The 26,476-nt window shown below is 47.0% G+C and overlaps 1 protein-coding gene across 2 annotated transcripts in view; it reads right to left on the bottom strand.

Moving 5' to 3' along the window:
- The window catches only part of LOC122551957 (uncharacterized), a 270,883-nt gene that overhangs the window by 7,350 nt on the left and 237,057 nt on the right, over positions 1–26,476 (bottom strand). For both annotated transcript variants that reach the window (XR_015757561.1, XM_087988630.1), the window contains exons 2-5: positions 13,365–13,637; positions 10,417–10,587; positions 6,269–6,400; positions 2,761–2,933 (exon numbers count right to left, since the gene is read on the bottom strand). Coding sequence is in view for 1 of the 2 variants with exons in the window: in XM_087988630.1 (XP_087844756.1) it covers positions 2,761–2,933; positions 6,269–6,400; positions 10,417–10,587; positions 13,365–13,637 (749 nt within the window). In the remaining variant the exon portion in view is untranslated. The remainder of the gene's footprint in view (positions 1–2,760; positions 2,934–6,268; positions 6,401–10,416; positions 10,588–13,364; positions 13,638–26,476) is intronic.

Below are 26,476 nucleotides of genomic sequence, written 5' to 3'. Positions count from 1 at the left end.
TGGACTGATTGGCCTATTCCTGCTGCTATTGTCTATGTTCCTGAAAGATTTAAACTGACCATGAAGCTTTTGGATTGTCACTAAAACACATCTGGTTCATTAATGTCCTTAAAGGAAGGAAATCTGCAGTCCTTATGCAATCCAAGCGGCTGCAGTCCAACACCTTCATTCTTGACTCTTATTGCCTTCCATAGGTCTATTACATCACTGTTTGTGGGATCTTGCTCTGCAACACATCAAACATGCTCCATTGGCTGTATAATACTTTGAGACATTGTGAGGTAGTGTAAGGAGAGGTCCAAATGGGAGTTCTTTGATTTCTGAAGTCACTAAGTTAGGACCACCTGAATAAGATGATTGGTAAGATGTGCCATGAAGTAAAGGTCATGCAATACAGTATCAGCCAAGTGACAGAGCATTGGTGGTTAAGTAAAACATTCATCCCCAAGTAGAACTGATTCTGCTCAATGCTTTGTGAAGTTAAGCTGTCTCTGGCAGAAAATCAATATCCTTTAACTGCACCTGCACAACCCACAGTTAATGATTTAGGGAGATTACTTAGAAATTAAATTCCGGGCATGTTATTTATCTTAAGAATTTTTTTTAAAATGAGAGCTGATTGCCAGACTGTAATGAATTCGCCAAAAGCTTCCCTGTGTTTCCTGGATTACTTGACAGAACAAAAAAAAAGACACAGGAGTTAAGATGAGATGAAAGTGTCCAGCCTCACTGGAACTCAATTCTTGTAGTTTCTGTCTTTTGTGATCCACCTAATCCTGACCCTGAAAGGATGCATTAAGTGGACCATTATTCAGCTCTCTCCACTTATCTCTCAGATTGGCAAATAAACACTTAACAATTGTCCTTTCATCCACTTGAGTGCCTTTGGTGGCCCTTTTGCGGACAAACTCCCTTTAAACAAAACGTTTTCATTCCCAAAAGTGATTATCTTGGGTTATGGCTGGGCAATGATACTGAGAGGAGGAATGGTTTGCTTCACTGTTCTGTCTTTCAGTTGGCAAAAGTGGGACTGTGAGAAACGAGCTGAGTTATACCTGTACTGATACCATTCAAAACGAGCTACAGCTTTACAGTGTGGAAAACCCAAGTCGTTAAATGCAGTAAAACCCAGACACTGTTGTACCTTTTGAAGCATGTACTGTTGTAAGGTACAAAATATAATAGCTTATTTGTGCACAGCAAAGTCCTACCCACCTTACTGCAATAATGACCAGGTATCCTGTTGAGATCAAGGAATGGGTATTGCCCTACTGTTCGTAAAATAGTCGACAAAGTCAGAAGCCACACAACACCAGTCCATAATAGTCCAATGGGTTTCTTTAAAATCACAAGCTTTTGGAGCGCTACTTCTTCATCAGTGAAGTCAGAAGTCAGGACTTCACTTGATGAAAGGGCAGCACTCCAAAAGCTTGTGATATTAAATAAACCTGTTGGACTATAACCTCGGGTCATGTGACTTCTGACTTTGTCCACCCCAGTCCACCACTGGCACCTCCACATTGTGGATTAGAATAGTGGACTTGGGATCTTTTAAGTCTACCAGAGAAAGCAGATAGATCAGATTAACATATTGTCTCCAACTGAAAAATATAACAATGAGTAGTCAGCCTACAATCCAAAGGGAAATCATGCTTGTTCAAACCTTACTGAATCTTTTGAGGAGGTAACAACAGGAATGGCCCCTGGTTATGCAGTAGGTGTAATTTATCTGCATTCTCCAGAACTGGGCAATAATCAACTCATGAATAAGGTCAGAGAATGCAGAGATAGGGGAAATAATAGATTACTAGCTGCCTTCAAGATAGAAAGTGGAGAGTGGGAATATCCAGTTGTTATTCAGCATTCCAGAAATAAAATTGGGAATGCAGAGAATATTTCTTTATCCACAGAAGAAACATTGAGGAAACTTGATTGATTTATTGTTGTCTCGTGTACAGTGAAAAGTGTTGTTTTATGTGCTATACAGGCAGATCGTAACATACAAGGTGCACCAGGGTAACAGAACAGAGTGCAGAATACAGTGTTCCAGCCACAGAAAAGGTGTAGAGAGAGAGAGAGAGATCAGAATTAACATTGGAGAGGTCCATTCAAAGTCTGATAACAGCGGGGAAGAAGCTGTTCTTGAGTCTATTTGTACGTGTTTTCAAATTTTGATATCTTCTGCCGGATGGAAGAGGGTGAAAGAGAGTATAACTGGGGTGGGAGTGGTCTTTGATTGGTTGCTTTCCTGAGGTAGCAGGACATATAAATGGAGTCAGTGGATTGAAGGCTGGTTTGTGTGATGGACTGGGCTGTGTTCATGACCGTCTGTAATTTCTTATGGACTTGGGCAGAGCAGTTGCCAAACCAAGCTGTGATTCATCCGGATAGGATGCTTTCTATGGTGCATCTACAAAAAAGAGAGTGAGAACATGGAATTCACTCCCATAGCAAATGGTTGATTTGAATCATTTAGATGTATTAAAAAGGAAGGTAGACAGACAATTATTCTAAGCTTATTCTATTATCTGAAAAGAGTGAGATAAGGAAAGACAGGAGGAGGGTGAAGTTAGGATAAACACCAGAATAACCTGTACAGTATATCTGAAGTGAAAATAAGGTATCACTGACAGTGTAGTACTCTATCAATATTGCACTTTGAATATCACTTTGTTTCAGTAATTCAGTCCCTTGTTTGGGACTTGAATATGGAATGATGTTGCAGGTAACTAGAAGCTGGAAGTTTGATTAAATACCTACAATGCCATTCTTATTGACGTCCCAGAGTAACATAGTCCCATCATTCCGTGTGGGGCTGTTGAGATACAGGACCAGAGAATCAGCACAGTTGACAGCACGGCAAATATAGGAGATGTGGCTACGGATCATCACCTTCTCTGTGGCTGGATAGATGTCCTCAGTCTCCTCGTCCACTACGCAGAATGAAAACAATGAAATTACCAAGAGTCTCCGGTCAGTCTACATTAAACAATGAAAGTAAACAACATTTCTCTTTCGACCAACATCACTACAACAACAAATCAGATCATATCACATCGCAGTTTGTGGAATCCTCTGCACAAACCGACCAGTGCGCTTCCTCTATTACAACAGTGACTACATGTAAGAATGACCTCATTGGCTAGAAAGTATTTAACACATCTTGAGGTCATGAAAGGTATGATAAAAATTAAAATCTTTTCTTCTGATTTATCTTCTTGGATTTCTCATCCTCGCACTCGTTCAAGTGTTTATCTGATTGCCTTTGACAAGTTATTATTGAATCTGTTTCCACTGCTGAGTTAATCCACCCAATGATTTATATTTAATCAGTACAGAACCAAAGCCATCTGTATTTACTGGGAATCTGGTTACATTATTGGTATTGGATGCACTTACTGCTTTATCGTCATGGGAAATGGTTGGCTCACATTGCTGTGGGTCCGGAGACACATGTAGACCAGACCAGGTAAGGATGGCAGATTTCCTTCCCTGGAGGGCATTATTGAACCGGATGGGCTTTTATGACAATCGAAAAGAGTTTACATGATTACCATAAAGCCTGCTCTTCATTCCAAATCTTATGAAATTTAAATTTCACCATCTGCCATGGCATGACTTCTTGTCTTCAGAACTCTGGATTGCTACTTCAGTGAGTATAGAAGTTGGGAAGTTATGTTGCAGTTGTACAGGACATTGGTGAGGCCGCACTTGGAGTATTGTGTTCAGTTTTGGTCACCTTGCTACAGGAAGGATGTTATTAAACTGGAAAGAGTGTAGAAGAAATTTACAAAGATGTTGCCAAGACTCAATGGTCTGAGTTATATGGAGAGGTTGGACAAACTAGGACTTTTTTCTTTAGAGCGTAGGAGAATGAGGGGGGAATTTTACAGAAGTGTATAAGATCATGAGAGGGAAGGATAGGGTGAATGCACTCAGTCCTTTTCCCAGGGTTGGGGAATCGAGGACTAGAGGGCATCAGTTTAAGGTTAGAGGGTAAAGAATAAAAGGGAACCTGAGGGGCAACTGTTTTACACAGAGAGTGGTTCGCATATGGAATGAGCTGCCAGCGGAAGTGGTTGAGGCAGGTACATTAACAACATTTAAAAGGCATTTGGACAAGTATATAGTCAGGAAAGGTTTAGAAAGATATGGGGCCAAGTGCTGGGAAATGGGGTTAGTGATGATGGACATTTTGGTCGGCATGGACCAGTTTGGGCCAAAGTGCCTCTCACTGTGCTGTAGGACTCTGTGAATCTGTGACATTATCACTACCTCCCCTATGAGGAATATGAAGCAATATTATTTTTTGTAGACATTGAGTCTAGGCTCACTGCTATGATTTGTTGTGGGATTAGGAGAAATCAGCACAGTAACTCCTCTGATCTTTCAGTTTGCTGTTTTACACAGACTGGGTGAGCACAGTGAAACAAGAAACATCCAGACATTATCCAAAACAATCTCACCCTCTCCCCTTTCTCTGTAAAGTGCTCTCTGCAATTTTCTGTCAAATCAGCAGAAAACTTACATTCTGAAAAACTGAATAAATTATTTTAAAACATAATGACTGCTAGAAAGTTACTCCAGATGCTGGTATCTGTACTGAAAACAACAAATGCTGGAGATCACAGTGGGTCAGACAGCTAACGTTTTCAGTCTAGATGAGTTTTCATCAGAGCTGAAGTGAAATGTGGAGGGGGCAGTAGTAATGCTATAGTTTAGTGGGGGAGTATTGGTTAGTCGGTATAGAGTGCTGCTGGAGAACACGAGTTTATAGTTCAGATTAAGTGATCAGAATGTGAGAATGGTGTGCCGCCTCACAGACTTGGAAGGACAGTAACTGGAATGGGAGGAAGGGAGGACATGATAACAAGCTAAAACAAAGGGAAGAAATGGTTGCCAATTTAAAGATGTTGAACTCAATATTAAGTCTAGAAGGCTGTAAAGTTCCCAGTCTAAAGATGAGATATTGTACCTTCAGTTCCACTAGAAATAACCCTGGGTCCAACTAAGTAGCTAGTGAACTAAAGACTGATCATTATGTGTGGGTATCATAGAGTCCATACAGTGTAGAAGCAGGCCATTCGGCCCATTGAGTCCACATTGACCCTCGAAAGAGCATCCCAACCAGACCCACCCCTTCCCAATAACCCTGCATTTTCCAAGGTTAATCAACATAGCCTGCACATCCCTGAACACTACAGGCAATTTTCCATGGCCAAGTCACCTAACCTGCACATCTTTGGATTGCGAGAGGAAACCGGAGCACCTGGAGGAAACCCATGCAGACATGGGACGAATGTGCAATCTCTACACAGACAGTCAGCCCGAGGGTGAAATCAAACCCTGGTACCTGACGCTGTGAGGCAGCAGTGCTAACCACTGAGCCACCGTGCCGCCCCATTGGCAATATTCGGATATCATTGATGAATTGAAAGGTTTGTAAGACCAATCACAAGTTTTGTGTTTTGGACTGATGATACAGAACTGTGTTGTCCCGACTATATCTTTCCTCTCCATTCATAATATTAGTGTTTTGTCTGTTTTTTCCCTTTGTGTTTGAGTGTGGGAATTTTAAAGGGGTAAAGTTTAAGTTACAATAGTTAACACAATTACTGTTCTTGTTCAAGTTAAAAGTGTTACAATATTATTTTAATCAAAAACAACCAAAAACGGAGTGCTGGAGAAACTCAGCAGGTCCGGCAGTGTTGGTGGAGAGAGAAACGGAGGTTACTGTTTTGAGACCAGGGATGCTGCACAGCTCGGAGACAGTCAGGTCTGCAGATGCTGGAGATCAGAGTCAAGAGTGTGGTGCTGGAAAAGCACAGCCGGTCAGGCAGCATCCGAGGGAGCAGGAAAATCAACGCTTCATCAGGACCTTCACCAGGGTGATTCCTGAAACGTCGATTTTCCTGCTCCTCGGATGCTGCCTGACCTGCTGTGCTTTTCCAGCAACACACTCTCAATGCTGCAGATCTAGCTGAGTTCCTGCAGCACTTTGTTTTTGTTTGTTTCAGAACTCCAGGTTCAGCAACTCTTTGTTTCATTGTTTATTATTACTGATGGAATCCGCTGAGGTTTACCTTAACCCTGGGTTGCAGTTCCCAGAGTCAAATTGGGATTTTCATTAAATCTAAGTTCTATGTTTATATTTGTAACAATTCCAGGAATAGTAGGGCTTGATTTCCAATGTGCTTCGAGACATTACAGTGGTGTCATTCTGTTTACAAGGTATGTAGTTATTTTAGGGAGTACTGCTTGAACTTACCCGGGATCTGCCCATCTCCTGCGAAGAAGGTTTTGATGTTCTCCACCCGGAAGCCATTCCTCCTCAACATTCGATAGAAGTGTAACACATTGTGGACGTGTCTCTGATATGTAAGCTGCTCCTTCCAGCCTCCTGAAAATTAATGCAACCACAGGATTAAGGAGAGAAATCTGTTGGCAACTGCGAAATGTACTCCTTAAACTCATCCCACACGGATAAGCTAATGTACAGATGTACAGCACAGGAACAAACTCTTCGGTCCAACCAATCCATGCCAACCAGATATCCTAAATTAATCTAGTCCCATGTTCCAGCACCCGGCCCATATCCCTCTGAACGCTTCCTATTCATATTCCCATCCAGATGCCTGTTAAATGTTGTAATTGTACCAGCCTCCACCATTTCTTCTGGCAGCTCATTCCGTACACGCACCACTGTCTGCATGAAATAGTTGCCCCTTAGGACACTTTTAAATCTTTTCCCTCACGCCTTAAACCTATGCCTTCTAGTTCTGGATTCCCCTACCCTGGGGAAAAGACCTTGTCCTATTCATGCCCCTCATGATTTTATAAATCTCTATAAAGTCATCCCTCAGCTTCCGATGCCCCAGGGAAAATAGCCCCAGCCTGTTCAGCCTCTCCCTGTAGCTCAGTCTCTCCAACCCTGGCAACATCATAGAACATAGAACATAGAAGAATACAGCGCAGTACAGGCCCTTCGGCCCTCGAAGTTGCGCCGATCCAAGCCCACCTAACCTACACTAGCCCACTATCCTCCATATGCCTATCCAATGCCCGCTTAAATGCCCATAATGAGGGAGAGTCCACCACTGCTACTGGCAGGGCATTCCATGAACTCACGACTCGCTGAGTAAAGAACCTACCCCTAACATCTGTCCTGTACCTAACCCCCCTTAATTTAAAGCTATGCCCCCTTGTAATAGCTGACTCCATACGTGGAAAAAGATTCTCACTGTCGACCCTATCTAAACCCCTAATCATCTTATACACCTCTATCAAGTCACCCCTAAACCTTCTTTTCTCCAATGAAAACAACCCCAAGTGCCTCAGCCTTTCCTCATACGATCTTTCTACCATACCAGGCAACATCCTGGTAAACCTCCTCTGCACCCGTTCCAGTGCCTCCACATCCTTCCTATAGTATGGCGACCAAAACTGCACACAATACTCCAGATGTGGCCGCACCAGAGTCTTATACAACTGCAACATGACCTCAGTACTCCGGAACTCAATTCCCCTACCAATAAAAGCCAGTACGCCATATGCCTTCTTCACCGCACTATTTACCTGGGTGGCAACTTTCAAAGATTTGTGTACATGGACACCAAGATCCCTCTGCTCATCCACACTACCAAGTATCCGACCGTTAGCCCAGTACCCCATCTTTTTATTACACTTACCAAAGTGAATCACCTCACACTTAGCTACATTGAACTCCATTTGCCACCTTTCTGCCCAGTTCTGCAGCTTATCTATATCACGCTGTAACCTGCCACATCCTTCCTCACTGTCTACAACTCCTCCGACTTTCGTATCATCCGCAAACTTACTCACCCAACCTTCTAACCCCTCTTCCAGGTCATTTATAAAAATGACAAACAGCAATGGTCCCAAAACAGATCCTTGCGGAACACCGCTAGTGACGGCACTCCAAGATGAACCTTTACCATCAACTACTACCCTCTGTCTTCTTCCAGCCAGCCAACTCCTAATCCAAACCTCCAACTCACCCTCAATGCCATACCTCCGTATTTTTTGAAGTAGTCTACCATGGGGAACCTTATCAAACGCCTTACTAAAATCCATATACACCACATCCACTGCTTTCCCCTCGTCCACCTCCTTAGTCACCTTCTCAAAGAATTCAACAAGGTTTGTGAGGCACGACCTGCCCTTCACAAAACCATGCTGACTATCCTTGATCACATTATTCCTATCCAGATGTTCATAAATCCTATCCCTTACAATCCTCTCTAAGATTTTGCCCACAACAGAAGTGAGACTCACCGGCCTATAGTTACTAGGGTTATCCCTACTCCCCTTCTTGAACAAGGGAACCACATTTGCTAGCCTCCAATCTTCTGGCACTACTCCTGTAGACAACGAGGACATAAAAATCAAGACCAATGGCTCTGCAATCTCTTCCCTTGCTTCCCAGAGAATCCTAGGATAAATGCCATCAGGCCCAGGGGACGTATCTATTTTCACCCTTTCCAGAATTTCCAACACCTCTTCTCTACATACCTCAAAGCCATCCATTCTACTTATTTGTGACTCAGTACTCACATTGACAACAATGTCCTGTTCCTGATTGAATACTGACGAAAAGTATTCATTCAGTGTCTCCCCAATCTCTTCAGCCTCCACACGCAACTTCCCACTACTATCCTTGACTGGACCTATTCCTACCCTAGTCATTCTTTTATTCCTGACATACCTATAGAAAGCCTTAGGGTTTTCCCTAATCCTACCAACTAAGGACCTTTCATGTCCCCTCCTTGCTGCTCTTAGCTCTCTCTTCAGGTCCTTCCTGGCTACCTTATAACTCTCAATCGCCCCAATTGAACCTTCACGCCTCATCTTTACATAGGCCGCCCTCTTTCATTTAACAAGGGATTCCAATTCCTTATTAAACCACGGCTCCCTCACACGACCCTTTCTTCCCTGCCTGACGGGCACATACTTATCAAGGACACTCAATAGTTGCTCTTTGAACAAGCTCCACATATCAATTACACCCTTGCCTTGAAGCTTACTTTTCCAGGCCACACATCCTAAGTCATGCCTCACAGCATCATAATTTCCCTGCCCCCATCTATAACTCTTGCCCTGCAGTGCACACTTATCCCTCTCCATTACTAGAGTAAAGGTCACCGAATTGTGGTCACTGTCCCCAAAGTGCTCACCTACCTCTAATTCTAACACCTGGCCTGGTTCATTACCCAGAACCAAATCCAGTATGGCCTCACCTCTTGTTGGCCTATCTACATATTGTGTCAGGAAACCCTCCTGCACACATTGGACAAACACTGACCCATCTAACGAACTTGAGCTATAGCTTTCCCAATTAATATCAGGAAAGTTAAAGTCCCCCATAACAACCACCCTATTACTTTCACTCTTCTCTTGAATAATCCTCGCAATCCTTTCTTCTACGTTTCTAGGACTATTAGGAGGCCTGTAAAAAACTCCTAACAGGGTGAGCTCACCTTTCCTATTCCTAACCTCAGCCCAAACTACCTCAGATGGCGAGTCTTCATCCATCGTCCTTTCCACAGCTGTAATACTATCTTTGACAAGCAATGCCACACCTCCCCCTCTTTTACCCCCACCTCTGACCCTACTAAAACATTTAAACCCTGGAACCTGCAACAGCCAATCCTGTCCCTGTTCTACCCATGTCTCCGTAATAGCCACAACATCGAAGTCCCAGGTACCAACCCACGCTGCAAGTTCACCTACCTTATTTCGTATACTTCTTGCATTGAAGTATACACACTTCAAACCACTTTCCTGTTTACAGGCACCCTCCTTTGAAATTGATGCCATGTTCCTAACCTCCCTACATTCCAGGTCCTGCACCCTAAAGCTACAGTCTGGGTTCCCATTCCCATCCTTGTAAATCTTTTCTGAACCCTTTCAAGTTTCACAACATCCTTCCTTTAGCCCTTTTCACCGATAAAGTGTTCTGGCTGTTATCACATTGCTTCATCCCTGTTCTTCTTTCCCATTCATATTTGCCCTTTGCCTTCCCTCTCCCTTGTCTGTCTTTATCCTCCCTCCCTTGTCCTCCCTCGGTATTCCCCTCCTTATCACTCCCTTGCCCTCTCTATCCTACCTCTCTATCAAATTTCACTTCTTCTTTGACCATTCCTTTATCCTCCTACATCTCTTTCTCTGTCGCTACTACACCCTGTCCCATTTCTGAGCCCCTCCTTCACTCTTGTCTCCTCTTTTTTTCTCACTCTCTTTCTCCCCACTCCTCTCTCCTTTCTCTTCCTTCATACTATTTCCTCTCACACACACACACAGACACAGACACAGACACACACACAGACACACACACACACACACACACATGCTCCCACGCGCACACACACATATACACACACACTGTGAAAATCTCACCAGAGAGCAGCACCCCATGGTCACAGGTCTGGTACATTCGGCAGGATTTCTGTGAAGAGAGTTGTTGTCGATGACAGCGGCGTGTGTTTTTATTTAACTCACAGTTGGCGACGGCAGGGTTGGGGCTGCTGATGCTGAGAGGCTGAGGGCAGGCAGCAAAACCCTTCTGTTCTGGAAGAAGACAGGGCAGTGTTATTTTGCAACAATTCCTGCAAACCAAGCTCAAGGCTGACTGAGGGAGAGTGTGCAAAGGTTCCTCAAAATAAATTGTTTGATCAGATGTCAGAGTTGGGCCTGATACCTAATCCCAGAATGAAATCCGGAACTCTAGAATCAAATTCTGATTTCTACACACACACACACCAAATATTCTGCGGCAATTTTACCTGAACGCACCCATTGGGAAACTGTTGGGATTGGATATCGTGCTGTGTACACACATCCGATTCCTCTACGATAGGAATGACTTGTACAACCCCTCAACATCACCATCACCCCATAATGTCTGTCAGTCTGTCTCAAATTGCTGAACAGCTTCAGTTCCCTGGGAATAGCAAATCCCAAATATTCACAACTATCTGAGTGAAGATAGGTCTCCTCAGCACAGCCTTAAATGACTAACCCTTTTCCCCGAAACCACAACCCCTGGGTGGAACAGAAAAGCATCATAGAATGATTACAACCAATTGGCCCATCGGGTTTACACCAGATTTTTGTAAAAGATGTTTAGCTCATTTTTCCACCTTCCTCTGTTGCTCTATTTCCTTCGGGAGCTTATCCAATTCCTTTTTTAAAGCTTCCATGGAATCAGCTTCCTCATTTTCTCAGGCAGTTCATTCCAGATCACAGTAAAATAGGGCAGAGTCAGCACGGCTTCATCAAGGGGTGGCCATGCCTGACAAATCTGTTAGAACGCTTTGAGGAGGTAATGAGCAAGCTAGACAAAGGAGAGCCATTGGACGTGATCTGTTTGACAGGGTGCTACACAGGAGGCTGCTGAATAAGATAAGAGCCCATGGTGTTAGGGACAAGATACTGGCATGGATAGAAGATTGGCTGACTGGCAGAAGGCAGAGAGTGGGGATATAGGGGTCTTTTTCAGGATGGCAGCCACTAACTAGTGGAGTTCTTAGGGGTAAGTGTTGGGACAACAACTATTCATGTTACACATTAACGATCTGGATGAAGGAACTGAGGGCATTGTTGCTAAGTTTGCAGATGACACAAAGACAGGTGGAGGGACAGAGAGTGTTGAGGATGTGCGGAGGCTACAGAAGGACTTGGACAGGCTGGGAGAGTGGGCACAGAAGTGGCAGATGGAATACAATGTAGAAAAGTGTGAGTTTATGCACTGTGGCAGGAGGAATAGAGGCTTAGACTATTTTCTAAATGGGGAAAGGCTTTGGAAATCTGAAGCACAAAGGAACTTGGGAGTCCTAGTTCACGATTCTCTTAAGGTTAATATGCAGGTTCACTTGGCTGTTACATGGGCAAATGTAATGTTACCATTCATTTCAAGAGGGCTAGAATACAGAGTTATACTGCTGAGGTTGTAGAAGGCTCTGGTCAGACAGCATTTGGCATTAGAGGGGGTCCAGAGGAGGTTTACAAGAATGATCATCGTGGTGAAGGGTTTTTTCACATGAAGAGTGGTGATGACTCTGGGTCTATACTCAGTGAATTTTAGAAGGATGAGGGGGATCTGATTGAAACTTATAGAATAGAACATAGAACTGCATAGTACAGACTCTTCAGCCCTCGATGTTGTGCCAACCTTTTATCCTACTTTAAGATCAGATTGACCTACATATCCTTCATTTTACTATAATTTATGTGCCTAACCAAGAGTTGCTTAAATGTCCCTAATGTATCTGACTGTACTCCCACTGCTGGCAGTGCATTCCACACACCCACCACTCTCTGCGGAAAGAATCTCCCTCTGACATCTCCCCCAAACCTTCCTCCAAAAATACTGAGAGTCCTGGATAAAGTGCACATGGAGAAGATGTTTCCACTAGAAGGACACAGCCTCAGAGTGAAGAAACGACCCTCTAAAACTGAGATGTGAAGGAATTTCTTCAGCTAGGGATGGGGAATCTGTGGAACTGATTGCTGCAGGGGGCTGTGGAGGCCAAGTCACTGAGTATATTTAAGACAGAGATAGATAGGGTCTTGACTGGTAAGGGCTTCAAACGTTACAGGGAAAAATCCATCAGCTATGATCAATGGTAGAGCAAACGATTGGGCCGAATGGCCTAATTCTGCTCGTCTATCTTATGGGCTTACCATTCTCTGTAAACAGTTTTTCTCATGTTACCTTTCGCTTCCGTGCCCATCAACTTACATTTGTATTCTGTATAATTCTAAATTCTCATTCTAAGGAGACATAGCACTATTCAGCACTAGACAAACCCTCTAACAGTTTATTTTAATTTATTCAGGAGGTGTGGGTTTCACTGGTCGGACCAGCATTCATTGCCCAGCCCTTTTCGAAGGGGGTGCTGAGCTGCCTTCTTGAACCAATGCAGTCCTTGGAGTGTACGGTCTGTGAGGGAGAGAATTCGGGATTTTCACCCAGCAACGCTGAAGGAATATGTAACTAACCCCGTGCTGTCCCTGTCCTGGGAGTGTGTGATGGGGGACAATGTAGAGGGAGCTTTACTCTGTATCTAACCCCGTGCTGTCCCTGTCCTGGGAGTGTTTGATGGGGGACAGTGTAGAGGGTGCTTTACTCTGTATCTAACCTCGTGCTGTCCCTGTCCTGGGAGTGTTTGATGGGGGGACAGTGTAGAGGGAGCTTTACTCTGTATCCAACCCCGTGCTGTCCCTGTCCTGGGAGTGTTAGATGAGACTATGATAGAGGGAGTTTTGCTCTGTGTCTAAGCCAATGCTACCCTTGATATTGTGCGCTGTAAATGATGGAGGTAGAAGTTAAGGAAGACACCAACCTACACAGCGGAGTCTTTGTTCTTTGTGCACATCCCTCTGTCCCACCACCAGAGGAATAAAGTGTATCTCACACAGTCCCACAAGCCGTTCCTCTCTCCGGGAGCGACTGCTGGTGTTGCGCACTTCCCTTGTCAGACTGCCCCTGGTCGCCTGGGCTTTTAGCCGCTTCCTTGCTCGATCGTTATTGTTCTGTTGCTCATTACGACTGGTCCTTCTCTTCAGCAGGTTCTCACAGCGGCTCTTCAGGGCCAGGGTCATGCATTCATAGTTACCTGGGGAGCAGATCGAAGGAGTTTAATTACATCTCACCTTGAGCACAGCACAGGACACCATTCACCCCATTGTCAGTCCTTTATTCGATCCTGTTATAAATATTAATTCATTGTATTTATTCACTTTCCTTTTAAAATCCCATTCTCGATTCAATTTTCTCCTTCCATTTGTGCATTAACTTTTGACATTTCTTGTCTTTAGTCTGGTCTTTAATGTTTAATGCCATCGCTGTTGACCAATCACTGCTCATGGTCTTTAATCTATATTGGTTTCTGGTCTAGCAACACCTCAGTTTTAAAAATCTCAATCTTGCTTCCAAATTCCTCCAGGTCCTCGCTCCTCCCTAATCAAGTAACCTCCAGCCTGAAACCCTTTGAGGTCTTTGCATCCCTCCAATTCTTTTCGAAGCCAAATTTTTATTCTACCACCAGTGATGTACTTTACTTCCATGGGTCCTAAACTATGGAATTCTCTCCCAAAATGTTCCCAATTCTCGACTTGATTTCCTCTTTTACAATGCAGTTTTAAAACAATCTCCCTGAGCAGGCTTTAGTTCACCTGCACGATCATGTTCTCAAGTGATAGAATGCTGCTGTGAAGTGCCTTCAGATAATTTACAGTAATAAAGTTACTGTATAAATGTGAGTTGTTGTACAAATCAATCTCTTGTGCTCCCTGTCTATTTTGATGAAATCTGAAACATAACCAACGTTTAACAGTCCATCTACTTGTAAGAAAAGATTTATGAGGATGTTGCCAGGGTTGGAGGATTTGAGCTATAGGGAGAGGCTGAACAGGATGGGGCTGTTTTCACTGGAGTCTCAGAGGCTGAGAGGTGACCTTATAGAGGTTTATAAAATCATGAGTGGCATGGATACGATAAATAGACAAGGTTTTTTACCTAGGGTGGGGGAGTCCAGAACTAGAGGGCAGAGGTTTAGGGTGAGAGGGGAAAGATATAAAAGAGACCTTTTCACGCAGAGGATGGTGTGAGTCTGGAATGAGCTGCCAGAGGAAGTGGTGGAGGCTGGTACAATTACAGCATTTAAAAGAATGGGGATATGAAGAGGAAGGGTTTGGAGGGATATGGGCTGCGTGCTGGCAAATACAACTGGATTACCTGAGAATATATGATTGGCATGAATGAGTTGGACTAAAGCATCTGTTCCCCTGCTGTGTGACTCCATTATTCTAAGTGATCATTTAGTTTGGTTCCAGTGACCATGTTGTGTGCATACTGTGAAGCAGGTGAACAGAGAAATATCCACTGTCTGTGTGAACCCACTGTCTGTGTGAACCTGCTGTGTGTGTGAACCCACTGTCTGTGTGAACCTGCTGTCTGTGTGAACCCGCTGTCTGTGTGAACCTGCTGTATGTGTGAACCCACTGTCTGTGTGAACCTGCTGTGTGTGTGAACCCACTGTCTGTGTGAACCTGCTGTCTGCGTGAACCCACTGTTTGTGTCAACCTGATGTTTGTGTGAACCTGCTGTCTGTGTGAACCCACTGTCTGTGTGAACCTGCTGTCTGTGTAAACCCACTGTCTGTGTGAACCTGCTGTTTGTGTGAACCCACTGTCTGTGTGAACCCACTGTCTGTGTGAACCTGCTGTCTGTGTGAACCTCCTGTTTGTGTGAACCCACTGTCTGTGTGAACCTGCTGTTTGTGTGAACCCACTGTCTGTGTGAACCTGCTGTCTGTGTGAACCTGCTGTTTGTGTGAACCCACTGTCTGTGTGAACCTGCTGTCTGTGTGAACCACCTGTCTGTGTGAATCCGCTGTTTGTGTGAACCTGCTGTCTGTGTGAACCCATTGTCTGTGTGAACCTGCTGTCTGTGTGAACCCACTGTCTGTGTGAACCCACTGTCTGTGTGAACCTGCTGTCTGTGTAAACCCACTGTCTGTGTGAACCTGCTATTTGTGTGAACCCACTGTCTGTGTGAACCCACTGTCTGTGTGAACCTGCTGTCTGTGTGAACCTCCTGTTTGTGTGAACCCACTGTCTGTGTGAACCTGCTGTTTGTGTGAACCCACTGTCTGTGTGAACCTGCTGTCTGTGTGAACCTGCTGTTTGTGTGAACCCACTGTCTGTGTGAACCTGCTGTCTGTGTGAACCTGCTGTCTGTGTGAACCAGCTGTCTGTGTGAACCACCTGTCTGTGTGAATCCGCTGTTTGTGTGAACCTGCTGTCTGTGTGAACCCACTGTCTGTGTGAACCTGCTGTCTGTGTGAACCCACTGTCTGTGTGAAACCGCTGTCTGTGTGAACCTGCTGTCTGTGTGAACCCACTGTCTGTGTGAACCCGCTGTCTGTGTGAACCTGCTGTCTGTGTGAACCCACTGTCTGTGTGAACCTGCTGTTTGTATGAACCCACTGTCTGTGTGAACCCGCTGTCTGTGTGAACCCACTGTCTGTGTGAACCTGCTCTCTGTGTGAACCTGCTGATTGTGTGAACCCACTGTCTGTGTGAACCTGCTGTTTGTGTGAACCCACTGTTTGTGTGAACCCACTGTCTGTGTGAACCTGCTGTCTGTGTGAACCCACTGTCTGTGTGAACCTGCTGTTTGTGTGAACCCACTGTGTGTGTGAACACACTGTCCGTGTGAACCCACTGTCTGTGTGAACCCACTGTTTGTGTGAACCCACTGTCTGTGTGAAACCACTGTCTGTGTGAACCTGCTGTTTGAGTGAACCTGCTGTTATGTGAACCTGCTGTCTGTGTGAACCCACTGTCTGTGTGAACCTGCTGTTTGTGTGAACCCACTGTCTGTGTGAACCTGCTGTGTGTGTGAACCCACTGTCTGTGTGAACCTGCTGTTTGTTTGAACCCACTGTCTGTGTGAACCTGCTGTTTGTGTGAACCCACTGTCTGTGTGAACCCACTGTCTGTGTGAACCCACTGTCTGTGTGAACCCACTGTCTGTGTGACCCTGCTGTCTGTGTGAACCTGCTGTCTGTGTGAAACTGCTGTCTGTGTGAACCCACTGTCTGTGTGAACCTGCTGTTTGTGTGAACCCACTGTCTGTGTGAACCTGCCATCTGTGTGAACCCACTGTCTGTGTGAACCCAATGTCTGTGTGAACCTGATGTCTGTGTGAACCCACTGTCTGTGTGAACCCACTGTCTCTGTGAACCCACTGTCTGTTTGAACCCACTGTCTGTGTGAACCCACTGTCTCTGTGAACCCACTGTCTGTTTGAACCCACTGTCTGTGTGAACCCACTGTCTGTGTGACCCTGCTGTCTGTGTGAACCCACTGTCCGTGTGAACCGGCTGTTTGTGTGAACCTGCTGATTGTGTGAACCCACTGTCTGTGTGAACCTGCTGTCTGTGTGAACCCACTGTCTGTGTAAACCCACTGTCTGAGTGAACCCGCTGTCTGTGTGAACCCACTGTCTCTGTGAACCCACTGTCTGTTTGAACCCACTGTCTGTGTGAACCCACTGTCTGTGTGACCCTGCTGTCTGTGTGAACCCACTGTCCGTGTGAACCTGCTGTTTGTGTGAACCTGCTGTCTGTGTGAACCTGCTGTCTGTGTGAACCTGCTGTTTGTGTGAACCCACTGTCTGTGTGAACCCACTGTCTGTGTGAACCCACTGTCTGTATGAACCTGCTGTCTGTGTGAACCCACTATCTGTGTGAACCTGCTGTCAGTGTGAACGCACTGTCTGTGTGAACCCACTGTCTGTGTGAACCCACTGTCTGTGTGAACCTGCTGTTTGTGTGAACCCACTATCTGTGTGAACCTGCTGTCTGTGTGAACCTGCTGTCTGTGTGAACCCACTGTCTGTGTGAACCCGCTGTCTGTTTGAACCCACTGTCTGTGTGAACCCACTGTCTGTGTGAGCCTGCTGTCTGTGTGAACCCACTGTCCGTGTGAACCTGCTGTTTGTGTGAACCTGCTGTCTGTGTGAACCTGCTGTCTGTGTGAACCTGCTGTTTGTGTGAACCCACTGTCTGTGTGAACCCACTGTCTGTGTGAACCCACTGTCTGTATGAACCTGCTGTCTGTGTGAACCCACTGTCTGTGTGAACCTGCTGTCAGTGTGATCCCACTGTCTGTGTGAACCCACTGTCTGTGTGAACCTGCTGTCTGTGTGAACCTGCTGTTTGTGTGAACCCACTGTCTGTGTGAACCCACTGTCTGTGTGAACCTGCTGTTTGTGTGAACCCACTGTCTGTGTGAACCTGCTGTCTGTGTGAACCTGCTGTCTGTGTGAACCCACTGTCTGTGTGAACCCGCTGTCTGTGTGAACCCACTGTCTGTGTGAACCCACTGTCTGTGTGAACCTGCTGTCTGTGTGAACCCACTGTCTGTGTGAACCGGCTGTTTGTGTGAACCTGCTGTCTGTGTGAACCTGCTGTCTGTGTTAACCTGCTGTCTGTGTGAACCCACTGTCTGTGTGAACCCACTGTCTGTGTGAACCTGCTATTTCTGTGAACCTTCTGTCCGTGTGAACCCGCTGTCTGTGTGAACCTGCTGTTTGTGTGAACCAGCTGTTTGTGTGGACCTGCTGTCTGTGTGAACCTGCTGTCTGTGTTAACCTGCTATTTCTGTGAACCCTCTGTCCGTGTGAACCCGCTGTCTGTGTGAACCTGCTGTCTGTGTGAACCCACTGTCTGTGTGAACCCACTGTCTGTGTGAAATTGCTGTTTGTGTGAACCCACTGTCTGTGTGAACCCGCTGTCTGTGTGAACCCACTGTCTGTGTGAACCTGCTATTTCTGTGAACCCTCTGTCCGTGTGAACCCGCTGTCTGTGTGAACCCACTGTCTGTGTGAACCCACTGTCTGTGTGAACCTGCTATTTCTGTGAACCCTCTGTCCGTGTGAACCCGCTGTCTGTGTGAACCTGCTGTCTGTGTGAACCCACTGTCTGTGTGAACCCACTGTCTGTGTGAAATTGCTGTTTGTGTGAACCCACTGTCTGTGTGAACCCGCTGTCTGTGTGAACCCACTGTCTGTGTGAACCCACAGTCTGTGTGAACCTGCTGTTTGTGTGAACCCACTGTCTGTGTGAACCCACTGTCCGTGTAAACCCACTGTCTGTGTGAACCTGCTCTCTGTGTGAACCTGCTGTTAGTGTGAACCCACTGTCTGTGTGAACCCACTGTCTGTGTGAACCCACTGTCTGTGTGAACCTGCTGTTTCTGTGAACCTTCTGTCCGTGTGAACCCGCTGTCTGTGTGAACCTGCTGTCTGTGTGAACCCACTGTCTGTGTGAAACCACTGTCTGTGTGAACCCACTCTTTGTGTGAACCCACTGTCTGTGTGAACCCACTGTCTGTGTGAACCTGCTGTTTGTGTGAACCCACTGTCTGTGTGAACCTGCTGTCTGTGTGAACCCACTATCTGTGTGAACCTGCTGTTTGTGTGAACCCACTGTCTGTGTGAACCCACTGTCTGTGTCAACCCACTGTCTATGTGAACCCGCTGTCTGTGTGAACCCACTGTCTGTGTGAACCCACAGTCTGTGTGAACCTGCTGTTTGTGTGAACCCACTGTCTGTGTGAACCTGCTGTTTGTGTGAACCCACTGTCTGTGTGAACCTGCTGTGTGTGTGAACCCCCTGTCTGTGTGAACCTGCTGTTTGTTTGAACCCACTGTCTGTGCGAACCCGCTGTCTGTGTGAACCCACTGTCTGTGTGAACCCACTGTCTGTGTGAACCCACTGTCTGTGTGAACCTGCTGTCTGTGTGAACCCACTGTCTGTGTGAACCGGCTGTTTGTGTGAACCTGCTGTCTGTGTGAACCTGCTGTCTGTGTTAACCTGCTGTCTGTGTGAACCCACTGTCTGTGTGAACCCACTGTCTGTGTGAACCTGCTATTTCTGTGAACCTTCTGTCCGTGTGAACCCGCTGTCTCTGTGAACCTGCTGTTTGTGTGAACCGGCTGTTTGTGTGAACCTGCTGTCTGTATGAACCTGCTGTCTGTGTTAACCTGCTGTCTGTGTGAACCCACTGTCTGTGTGAACCCACTGTCTGTGTGAACCAGCTATTTCTGTGAACCTTCTGTCCGTGTGAACCCGCTGTCTGTGTGAACCTGCTGTCTGTGTGAACCCACTGTCTGTGTGAACCCACTGTCTGTGTGAACCCACTGTCTGTGTGAAATTTCTGTTTGTGTGAACCCACTGTCTGTGTGAACCTGCTCTCTGTGTGAACCTGCTGTTTGTGTGAACCCACTGTCTGTGTGAACACACTGTTCGTGTGAACCCACTGTCTGTGTGAACCCACTGTCTGTGTGAACCTGCTGTTTGTGTGAACCCACTGTCTGTGTGAACCTGCTGTCTGTGTGAACCTGCTGTCTGTGTGAACCCACTGTCTGTGTGAACCTGCTGTCTGTGTGAACCAACTGTCTGTGTGAACCTGCTGTTTGTGTGAACCCACTGTCTGTGTGAACCCACTGTCTGTGTGAACCCACTGTCTGTGTGAACCTGCTGTTTGTGTGAACCCACTGTCTGTGTGAACCTGCTGTTTGTGTGAACCCACTGTCTGTGTGAACCTGCTGTTTGTGTGAACCCACTGTCTGTGTGAACCCACTGTCTGTGTGAACCCACTGTCTGTGTGAAATTGCTGTTTGTGTGAACTCACTGTCTGTGTGAACCTGCTCTCTGTGTGAACCTGCTGTTTGTGTGAACCCACTGTCTGTGTGAACACACTGTTCGTGTGAACACACTGTCTGTGTGAACCCACTGTCTGTGTGAACCTGCTGTTTGTGTGAACCCACTGTCTGTGTGAACCTGCTGTCTGTGTGAACCTGCTGTCTGTGTGAACCCACTGTCTGTGTGAACCTGCTGTCTGTGTGAACCAACTGTCTGTGTGAACCTGCTGTTTGTGTGAACCCACTGTCTGTGTGAACCCGCTGTCTGTGTGAACCCACTGTCTGTGTGAACCCACTGTCTGTGTGAACCCACTGTCTGTGTGAACCTGCTGTTTGTGTGAACCCACTGTCTGTGTGAACCTGCTGTTTGTGTGAACCCACTGTCTGTGTGAACCTGCTGTTTGTGTGAACCCACTGTCTGTGTGAACCTGCTGTTTGTGTGAACCCACTGTCTGTGTGAACCTGCTGTCTGTGTGAACCCACTGTCTGTGTGAACCTGCTGTTTGTGTGAACCCACTGTCTGTGTGAACCTGCTGTTTGTGTGAACCCACTGTCTGTGTGAACCTGCTGTTTGTGTGAACCCACTGTCTGTGTGAACCCACTGTCTGTGTCAACCCACTGTCTATGTGAACCCGCTGTCTGTGTGAACCCACTGTCTGTGTGAACCCACAGTCTGTGTGAACCTGCTGTTTGTGTGAACCCACTGTCTGTGTGAACCCACTGTCTGTGTGAACCTGCTGTCTGTGTGAACCTGCTGTCTGTGTTAACCTGCTGTCTGTGTGAACCCACTGTCTGTGTAAACCCACTGTCTGTGTGAACCTGCTATTTCTGTGAACCTTCTGTCCGTGTGAACCCGCTGTCTGTGTGAACCTGCTGTTTGTGTGAACCGGCTGTTTTTGTGAACCTGCTGTCTGTGTGAACCTGCTGTCTGTGTTAACCTGCTGTCTGTGTGAACCCACTGTCTGTGTGAACCCACTGTCTGTGTGAACCAGCTATTTCTGTGAACCTTCTGTCCGTGTGAACCCGCTGTCTGTGTGAACCTGCCGTCTGTGTGAACCCACTGTCTGTGTGAACCCACTGTCTGTGTGAACCCACTGTCTGTGTGAAATTGCTGTTTGTGTGAACCCACTGTCTGTGTGAACCTGCTCTCTGTGTGAACCTGCTGTTTGTGTGAACCCACTGTCTGTGTGAACACACTGTTCGTGTGAACCCACTGTCTGTGTGAACCCACTGTCTGTGTGAACCTGCTGTTTGTGTGAACCCACTGTCTGTGTGAACCTGCTGTCTGTGTGAACCTGCTGTCTGTGTGAACCCACTGTCTGTGTGAACCTGCTGTCTGTGTGAACCAACTGTCTGTGTGAACCTGCTGTTTGTGTGAACCCACTGTCTGTGTGAACCCACTGTCTGTGTGAACCCACTGTCTGTGTGAACCTGCTGTTTGTGTGAACCCACTGTCTGTGTGAACCTGCTGTTTGTGTGAACCCACTGTCTGTGTGAACCTGCTGTTTGTGTGAACCCACTGTCTGTGTGAACCCACTGTCTGTGTGAACCCACTGTCTGTGTGAAATTGCTGTTTGTGTGAACCCACTGTCTGTGTGAACCTGCTCTCTGTGTGAACCTGCTGTTTGTGTGAACCCACTGTCTGTGTGAACACACTGTTCGTGTGAACCCACTGTCTGTGTGAACCCACTGTCTGTGTGAACCTGCTGTTTGTGTGAACCCACTGTCTGTGTGAACCTGCTGTCTGTGTGAACCTGCTGTCTGTGTGAACCCACTGTCTGTGTGAACCTGCTGTCTGTGTGAACCAACTGTCTGTGTGAACCTGCTGTTTGTGTGAACCCACTGTCTGTGTGAACCCACTGTCTGTGTGAACCTGCTGTTTGTGTGAACCCACTGTCTGTGTGAACCTGCTGTTTGTGTGAACCCACTGTCTGTGTGAACCTGCTGTTTGTGTGAACCCACTGTCTGTGTGAACCCACTGTCTGTGTGAACCTGCTGTTTGTGTGAACCCACTGTCTGTGTGAACCTGCTGTTTGTGTGAACCCACTGTCTGTGTGAACCTGCTGTTTGTGTGAACCCACTGTCTGTGTGAACCCACTTCTGTGTCAACCCACTGTCTATGTGAACCCGCTGTCTGTGTGAACCCACTGTCTGTGTGAACCCACAGTCTGTGTGAACCTGCTGTTTGTGTGAACCCACTGTCTGTGTGAACCCACTGTCTGTGTAAACCCACTGTCTGTGTGAACCTGCTCTCTGTGTGAACCTGCTTTTAGTGTGAACCCACTGTCTGTGTGAACCCACTGTCTGTGTGAACCTGCTGTTTCTGTGAACCTTCTGTCCGTGTGAACCCGCTGTCTGTGTGAACCTGCTGTCTGTGTGAACCCACTGTCTGTGTGAAACCACTGTCTGTGTGAACCCACTCTTTGTGTGAACCCACTGTCTGTGTGAACCCACTGTCTGTGTGAACCTGCTGTTTGTGTGAACCCACTGTCTGTGTGAACCTGCTGTCTGTGTGAACCCACTATCTGTGTGAACCTGCTGTTTGTGTGAACCCACTGTCTGTGTGAACCCACTGTCTGTGTCAACCCACTGTCTATGTGAACCCGCTGTCTGTGTGAACCCACTGTCTGTGTGAACCCACAGTCTGTGTGAACCTGCTGTTTGTGTGAACCCACTGTCTGTGTGAACCCACTGTCTTTGTAAACCCACTGTCTGTGTGAACCTGCTCTCTGTGTGAACCTGCTGTTAGTGTGAACCCACTGTCTGTGTGAACCCACTGTCTGTATGAACCTGCTGTCTGTGTGAACCCACTGTCTGTGTGAACCTGCTGTCAGTGTGAACCCACTGTCTGTGTGAACCCACTGTCTGTGTGAACCCACTGTCTGTGTGAACCTGCTGTTTGTGTGAACCCACTGTCTGTGTGAACCTGCTGTCTGTGTGAACCTGCTGTCTGTGTGAACCCACTGTGTGTGTGAACCCGCAGTCTGTGTGAACCCACTGTCTGTGTGAACCCACTGTCTGTGTGAACCCACTGTCTGTGTGAACCCACTGTCTGTGTGAACCCGCTGTCTGTGTGAACCCACTGTCTGTGTGAACCGGCTGTTTGTGTGAACCTGCTGTTTGTGTGAACCTGCTGTCTGTGTGAACCTGCTGTCTGTGTTAACCTGCTGTCTGTGTGAACCCACTGTCTGTGTGAACCCACTGTCTGTGTGAACCTGCTGTTTGTGTGAACCGGCTGTTTGTGTGAACCTGCTGTCTGTGTGAACCTGCTGTCTGTGTTAACCTGCTGTCTGTGTGAACCCACTGTCTGTGTGAACCCACTGTCTGTGTGAACCTGCTATTTCTGTGAACCCTCTGTCCGTGTGAACCCGCTGTCTGTGTGAACCTGCTGTCTGTGTGAACCCACTGTCTGTGTGAACCCACTGTCTGTGCGAAATTGCTGTTTGTGTGAACCCACTGTCTGTGTGAACCTGCTCTCTGTGTGAACCTGCTGTTTGTGTGAACCCACTGTCTGTGTGAACACACTGTTCGTGTGAACCCACTGTCTGTGTGAACCCACTGTCTGTGTGAACCTGCTGTCTGTGTGAACCAACTGTCTGTGTGAACCTGCTGTTTGTGTGAACCCACTGTCTGTGTGAACCCACTGTCTGTGTGAACCCACTGTCTGTGTGAACCTGCTGTTTGTGTGAACCCACTGTCTGTGTGAACCTGCTGTTTGTGTGAACCCACTGTCTGTGTGAACCTGCTGTTTGTGTGAACCCACTGTCTGTGTGAACCCACTGTCTGTGTGAACCCACTGTCTGTGTGAAATTGCTGTTTGTGTGAACTCACTGTCTGTGTGAACCTGCTCTCTGTGTGAACCTGCTGTTTGTGTGAACCCACTGTCTGTGTGAACACACTGTTCGTGTGAACACACTGTCTGTGTGAACCCACTGTCTGTGTGAACCTGCTGTCTGTGTGAACCTGCTGTCTGTGTGAACCAATGTCTGTGTGAACCTGCTGTCTGTGTGAACCAACTGTCTGTGTGAACCTGCTGTTTGTGTGAACCCACTGTCTGTGTGAACCCACTGTCTGTGTGAACCCACTGTCTGTGTGAACCTGCTGTTTGTGTGAACCCACTGTCTGTGTGAACCTGCTGTTTGTGTGAACCCACTGTCTGTGTGAACCTGCTGTTTGTGTGAACCCACTGTCTGTGTGAACCCACTGTCTGTGTCAACCCACTGTCTATGTGAACCCGCTGTCTGTGTGAACCCACTGTCTGTGTGAACCCACAGTCTGTGTGAACCTGCTGTTTGTGTGAACCCACTGTCTGTGTGAACCCACTGTCTGTGTGAACCTGCTGTCTGTGTGAACCTGCTGTCTGTGTTAACCTGCTGTCTGTGTGAACCCACTGTCTGTGTAAACCCACTGTCTGTGTGAACCTGCTATTTCTGTGAACCTTCTGTCCGTGTGAACCCGCTGTCTGTGTGAACCTGCTGTTTGTGTGAACCGGCTGTGTGTGTGAACCTGCTGTCTGTGTGAACCTGCTGTCTGTGTTAACCTGCTGTCTGTGTGAACCCACTGTCTGTGTGAACCCACTGTCTGTGTGAACCAGCTATTTCTGTGAACCTTCTGTCCGTGTGAACCCGCTGTCTGTGTGAACCTGCCGTCTGTGTGAACCCACTGTCTGTGTGAACCCACTGTCTGTGTGAACCCACTGTCTGTGTGAAATTGCTGTTTGTGTGAACCCACTGTCTGTGTGAACCTGCTCTCTGTGTGAACCTGCTGTTTGTGTGAACCCACTGTCTGTGTGAACACACTGTTCGTGTGAACCCACTGTCTGTGTGAACCCACTGTCTGTGTGAACCTGCTGTCTGTGTGAACCTGCTGTCTGTGTGAACCCACTGTCTGTGTGAACCTGCTGTCTGTGTGAACCAACTGTCTGTGTGAACCTGCTGTTTGTGTGAACCCACTGTCTGTGTGAACCCACTGTCTGTGTGAACCCACTGTCTGTGTGAACCTGCTGTTTGTGTGAACCCACTGTCTGTGTGAACCTGCTGTTTGTGTGAACCCACTGTCTGTGTGAACCTGCTGTTTGTGTGAACCCACTGTCTGTGTGAACCCACTGTCTGTGTGAACCCACTGTCTGTGTGAAATTGCTGTTTGTGTGAACCCACTGTCTGTGTGAACCTGCTCTCTGTGTGAACCTGCTGTTTGTGTGAACCCACTGTCTGTGTGAACACACTGTTCGTGTGAACCCACTGTCTGTGTGAACCCACTGTCTGTGTGAACCTGCTGTTTGTGTGAACCCACTGTCTGTGTGAACCTGCTGTCTGTGTGAACCTGCTGTCTGTGTGAACCCACTGTCTGTGTGAACCTGCTGTCTGTGTGAACCAACTGTCTGTGTGAACCTGCTGTTTGTGTGAACCCACTGTCTGTGTGAACCCACTGTCTGTGTGAACCTGCTGTTTGTGTGAACCCACTGTCTGTGTGAACCTGCTGTTTGTGTGAACCCACTGTCTGTGTGAACCTGCTGTTTGTGTGAACCCACTGTCTGTGTGAACCCACTGTCTGTGTGAACCTGCTGTTTGTGTGAACCCACTGTCTGTGTGAACCTGCTGTTTGTGTGAACCCACTGTCTGTGTGAACCTGCTGTTTGTGTGAACCCACTGTCTGTGTGAACCCACTTCTGTGTCAACCCACTGTCTATGTGAACCCGCTGTCTGTGTGAACCCACTGTCTGTGTGAACCCACAGTCTGTGTGAACCTGCTGTTTGTGTGAACCCACTGTCTGTGTGAACCCACTGTCTGTGTAAACCCACTGTCTGTGTGAACCTGCTCTCTGTGTGAACCTGCTTTTAGTGTGAACCCACTGTCTGTGTGAACCCACTGTCTGTGTGAACCTGCTGTTTCTGTGAACCTTCTGTCCGTGTGAACCCGCTGTCTGTGTGAACCTGCTGTCTGTGTGAACCCACTGTCTGTGTGAACCCACTGTCTGTGTGAACCTGCTGTTTCTGTGAACCTTCTGTCCGTGTGAACCCGCTGTCTGTGTGAACCCACTGTCTGTGTGAACACACTGTTCGTGTGAACACACTGTCTGTGTGAACCCACTGTCTGTGTGAACCTGCTGTTTGTGTGAACCCACTGTCTGTGTGAACCTGCTGTCTGTGTGAACCTGCTGTCTGTGTGAACCAATGTCTGTGTGAACCTGCTGTCTGTGTGAACCAACTGTCTGTGTGAACCTGCTGTTTGTGTGAACCC

The sequence above is a fragment of the Chiloscyllium plagiosum genome, unplaced genomic scaffold (assembly GCF_037043375.1).
Source record: "Chiloscyllium plagiosum isolate Xiang-an unplaced genomic scaffold, Cpla_swu_hap1 HiC_scaffold_7, whole genome shotgun sequence".
Taxonomy (NCBI): Eukaryota; Metazoa; Chordata; class Chondrichthyes; order Orectolobiformes; family Hemiscylliidae; genus Chiloscyllium; species Chiloscyllium plagiosum.
The sequence above is the reverse complement of the archived record's forward strand: the minus strand, read 5'-3'. Positions and strand labels throughout refer to the sequence as shown.